This window comes from Echiichthys vipera (genome assembly GCF_963691815.1).
Source record: "Echiichthys vipera genome assembly, contig: SCAFFOLD_144, whole genome shotgun sequence".
Taxonomy (NCBI): Eukaryota; Metazoa; Chordata; class Actinopteri; order Perciformes; family Trachinidae; genus Echiichthys; species Echiichthys vipera.
Genome location: NW_028154807.1, coordinates 4,620 through 10,000, shown reverse-complemented (window position 1 = coordinate 10,000; position 5,381 = coordinate 4,620). Strand labels below are relative to the sequence as shown.

The window sequence follows — 5,381 nt, the reverse complement described above, 5'->3', positions numbered from 1 at the left end:
TGTTTACAGCTTCTTACTGTATGCACCCCATATCAGCACTTTTGATACCCCTTCCTGTGACATTTTACAGTAGGTTACATGTATTTTGTTCTACATAGGATTGAGGGTCGAGTACAACGAGGAGGAAGGGCTCCCATTTTCACACCCCTGCAGGAGAGGGAGATTGTGAATATGGTTTTGGCAAATAATGCCATCAGGCTTCGTGAAATCCAGGCCAAAATTATTGAAGACCAAATCATCTTTCATAATGTGAATCAGGTCTCTCTGTCCACCATAGCTCGTATCCTGAAGGCACATCAGGTACAAATGAAACAGTTGTACCGAGTGCCTTTTGAGAGGAACTCAGAGAGGGTCAAACAGCTGCGGCATGAGTATGTGGAGGTATGTATTGTTCACTTTAGCACTCTGATGTTGCATACTGCACACATAACCTTTTTTTACATGTAAATATACTGTACACTAAATCTATGCTGAACTACACAATCTTGTCTTTCACTGTATTTTAGAGAGTTTTACAAATGGATGCTGAGGCCATTCAGCATGAGTTCATCTACATAGACGAGGCGGGGTTCAACCTCTCAAAGGTCAGAAGGAGGGGAAGAAATGTAATTGGCCAGAGGGCAATTATTAGTGTCCCGGGGCAACGTGGGGGTAACATCACCCTTTGCGCGGCAATCACCCAGAATGGGGTCCTCCACCGCCAAGCCAACATGGGTCCGTATAAAACACCTCACATCCTTACATTTTTGGACAGAGTATACAACCTCACAATCATAAATAACATGCAGATCCAATACATTGTCACCTGGGACAATGTTTCATTCCACCCCTCTGCTCTGGTTCAGAACTGGTTTACGCAGCACCCACATTTCACAGTCCTTTTCCTGCCACCATATTCTCCATTTCTTAACCCAATTGAAGAATTTTTCTCAGCATGGCGGTGGAAGGTTTACGATCTGCACCCCCTGGCTCGGGTAGCCCTCATTCAGGCCATGGAGGAGGCCTGTGACCAGATTGAGGCCACAGCCATACAGGGGTGGATACGGCATGCACGGCGATTCTTTCCCCGCTGTCTTGCAAATGAGGATATCGCCTGTGATGTGGATGAAATTCTCTGGTCAGATAGTAGTAGCAGTAGCAACAGTAGCAATTTATGTGCTGTGTTTTCTTTTTTTGGGGGGGTTCTTTTTTTGTACAGGATAAAATGTTATGTTCATGAAAACTGGGAAATGTTTTTTTTTTCATCATGTTGGCTTGAGTATATGGAAAAAAATAAATAACAGTGTCAACAGCATTAGTCTTGTGTCCTGTGTGGTGTCTACAGTAATGCATACAAGTGTTCACTGTGTATTGTTTTGCAAAAAGTGTGAGCAGACATTGTGTTTACAGTTGTGCAAATCCGAGCGATGTTTTGCAAATTCACTGTGTGCTTCACCCATACTACTCTATGCACTTAGAAGCAGAATTAGCCGAAAGTGTTTAAGGTTTTCAACAGCAGAGTGTAACTGGTGCAAACAGAGTTAAGTCATATGCAACGTGTGTGTTTCATATGGTAAAAAAATATGGTTTTGATAAGTTAGTGTATAGTTTTTACAAGAGTGGTTCATTTTGCAAAGGAGTTAAGGTGTTTTGCTAATTGGGTATGTGGTTGTGCTATTCGTGTGTTGGGTTTTGCTAAACAAAACAAAACAATCAAAATTGTGTTTATTCGATCGTAAAAAACTGTAATCTATAATAATAATAATCCGTATTTTAGTAAATGAATAGATAAAAAGAGAAATCTGTAAAAAGCTTTGTGAACAATAATGAAACTGGTTTGATCCAAAGTTCACATTTATGAAGAAGAAGAATTCCTTTATTAGGGAAATTCAATTTTCACTCTATTATTTTTCATTACACACACACACACACAGGACCTATATACATGCAACTAATGGAGAGATGTCAGAGTGAGGGGGCTGCCAGTAACCGGCGCCCCGAGCAGTTGGGGGTTCGGTGCCTTGCTCAACAGCACCTCAGCAGTGCCCAGGAGATGAACTGGCACCTCTCCAGCCACCAGTCCAAGCTCCATACATGGTCCACACAGGGACTCGAACCAGTGACCCTCTAGTTCCCAGCCCAGTCACCTATGGACTGAGCTACTGAGCTACTGCTGCCCCAATCTGGAAAATCTGCTCATACTTCATAAGAGAACGCCTCATTTGCATATTTAAACGTTATTTAAACGTTATATTTCAGAAGATTTAGTCCTTTTACACTCATATATAAATATATAAATCTATATTTATGTAAATGTTTCCCTGACAGAGACGACAGAATGAATTCTCTTTCCTCCGTCTGCCTTTTCCGCACAGTCTCCGTCTCCCGCTGCGTCTTAATGTCACAGAGCTGGTGGACACTGTCGTCCCCATGGAAACCCCTGCCTGGTCGCTACGCCCGTCGCTATGGGGTCAGAGGTGCTTGGCAACAGCAGCACGAGTGTGTGTGTGTGTGTGTGTATGTGTGTGTGTGTGTGCATATTGGAGTGAATGGGGAAAACCACCAACTTCTTTCTGTGCTTTGCAGAAAAAACAAAATCATGATGCAGAACTTAGCTCAATGCTAACACTGAATGGGATTTACCATTAACCTGCTAACGGAAGTGAACAACGTGTTAGCTCACACTTCAAAATGCTGATTTTACAGAATTATAGATAAAAACTGACATTTGGATTTTTGTCTTGAAGTGAAACCTGATGTAAAATCATCCCAGGGTCTTTTTAGGCAAAATATTTTTTTAGTGTCGCTAACAGAGGGACGTGGCTAACAGTGGTTAGCTCGGGGCAGTACGGTGAAGGCATTCAAAGGTCTTTTTTAACCACTAATGCTGCTGAAAATAACAGCAAACCTCTGCAGCAGCATGAGAAGAGTCCCTACACACACAACAAAGCACCAATGGGCTCCTTCCACTGTAATGGACTTTACTATGAGAGGAGCTGGTGCAGGGGCCAGTAGGTAAGTCTTTAAAACACTCTTTAATAAACTCTGGCTTCACTAACTACGCTGCTGCTGCTTTGTTGTGTGTGTAGGGACTCTTCTCATGCTGCTGCAGAGGTTTGCTGTTATTTTCAGCAGCATTAGTGGTTAAAAAAGACCTTTGAATGCCTTCACGTGCTGCCCCGAGCTAATCACTGTTAGCCACGTCCGGCTGTTAGCGACTCTCCTGGATTTCTCCGTTAAAAGTTGTTACACGAAAATGGTTTATGTGATGAGTGTTTTGCCGAAAAAGACCCTTGGATGATGGGATTGTTACATCAGAATTACCCTTTAAAGCTAAACATGTGATACGCGGTAAAAACGCTTTGCTCCGGCCGTTCCATTCCCATTTCCTATGGAGGAGGCGTTAGCGCCCAATGTAGCGGCGCGCCCCGCTCAGATTTCCTCTCTGCCGCTGCGCTCAAACTTCAAATCAGTTGAACTTTGACCTTTCAAAAGCTCAACTAATGAGACAGAAGCTTTGAGTGTGACGTTTACGTTTCCTAGGCAACCAGAGAGCGACCAAAGTTTAGAAAGATGGAGGAAAAAAGTATCGTTTGTGTGTCGGAGTTTACCGAACTATTTAACGTTTCCATTAAAGTTGAATCAGGATCAGAAGAAAACGTAAAGACGGAGGTTTATCGGCATCACAGCAGGTTTTTGAAGAGGCAGTTTACGAGCTAACAGTTGGTTTAATGCTAACGTCGGTTTAGCCGTTTACTGGGTCTCTGCGCCCGACCTCGCCGTGAGCCCAGTGCAAACAGCTGATCATGTGACGGCCCCTTTAGTGATAAAATGCTGCATTAGCAAACTGAGTGTCTGGATCCACTTTGAGCTTCTCAAGGTTCAGTTCTTGGACTCTGCAGCTTGAATCACACAACACAAAGCCAAAGGAGAGCGTAGGATTGTTTCCCCTGTGATGTGGGCGGGGCTTAATGGCGCTCTGTCTGCAGGCAGAGCTGCACTTTTGCTTTAAGAACAGTAACAAACACAATGCGTCTTTATTCTAACATCAGTTTCACTACATCATCTCCATTACACCCACAATAAACTGTGCTTTTATTCTGGAGTCTGAACTGTGTGTGTGTGTGTGTGTGTGTGTGTGTGTGTGTGTGTGTGTGTGTGTGTGTGTGTGTGTGTGTGTGTGTGCGTCTTCTGTTGTACTAAATGGCCAATTTCCTCAGAGAATAGTAACTTGATTAAATACAGATACACACACACACGGACCATCTGTAGGTGTGTGTGTACTGTCTGTATCTAGCAGTGGTATGTCAGTGTGTGCGTGTGTGTGTGTGTGTGTGTGTGTGTGTGTGTGTGTGTGTGTGTGTGTGTGTGTACTTTCTGTCCACCTGAAGCCTGACCCTCTGACCTCTGATCTATAGCTAATGCTTCCACAGCTAATCCTGCTAATACTTCCACAGCTAATCCTGCTAATGCTTCCACAGCTAATTCTGCTAATACGTCCACAGCTAATTCTGCTAATACGTCCACAGCTAATTCTGCTAATACTTCCACAGCTAGTACCGCTAATACTTCCACAGCTAGTAACCTATAGCTAATGCTTCCGCAGCAAATTCTGCTAATACTTCCACAGCTAGTAACCTATAGCTAATGCTTCCACAGCTAATGTAGCTAATACTTCCACAGCTAGTACGGCTAATACTTCCACAGCTAGTACTGCTAATACTTCCACAGCTAGTTCTGCTAATACTTCCACAGCTAGTACTGCTAATACTTCCACAGCTAGTTCTGCTAATACTTCCACAGCTAATGTAGCTAGTACTTCCACAGCTAGTAGCATACCGCTATCGTCTAAATGCTAAAACACTTGAAGCACCATATTGCCAAAGCAGAGCATTGCATGCTGGGTAGCGTAGTCTCACCGAGGTGTTCTGACACTGGATGCAGGAGGAGTTGAAGCGGACGGCCGGGATGCGTTGGACTTTGCCCTGGATGTTGAACACGCACTCGTAGTTCTTCTGACCCGACTGAGGCTGGGGGAGGTTACGAGCTCGCAGCGTGATCGGACGAACCATCCCGGCCGGGACCAGGATGTCAGAGGTGGGGAGGATCTGAGGACAACCCTGCAGAGAGAGAGAGAGAGGGGGGGGGGGGTTAATAAATGACAGCATATTATTATTGTTATTATAGTTCAACAGAGACGGCAGCGTGGCGTTCCTCCAGAGCAGAGCTGTGAACAAAAGTGATTCAAAACGAGGGCCGGAAAAATCTGAGCGCCACATTAACGGATGTTGTAAAACACTACAGCGACATAGGAGGACCTCCGCCTCCGCCGCTCCCTGCAAGTGAGGGCGCCCTCCCACTGTGCCTCCGTCCCGTGCCCCGTGCTTTAGGGTCCTTGTCCC

The 5,381-nt window shown here is 44.7% G+C and overlaps 1 protein-coding gene across 1 annotated transcript in view; it reads right to left on the bottom strand.

Moving 5' to 3' along the window:
- Window positions 1-5,099, bottom strand: part of LOC310966373 (plexin A3-like) — a gene marked incomplete at both ends in the record, with an annotated part of 16,284 nt that extends 11,185 nt beyond the window's left edge. The window contains one exon of the mRNA XM_083940955.1: window positions 4,899-5,099. Coding sequence (XP_083797081.1) covers window positions 4,899-5,099 — 201 coding nt within the window. The remainder of the gene's footprint in view (window positions 1-4,898) is intronic.
- Between the last annotated feature and the right edge of the window lie 282 nt (window positions 5,100-5,381).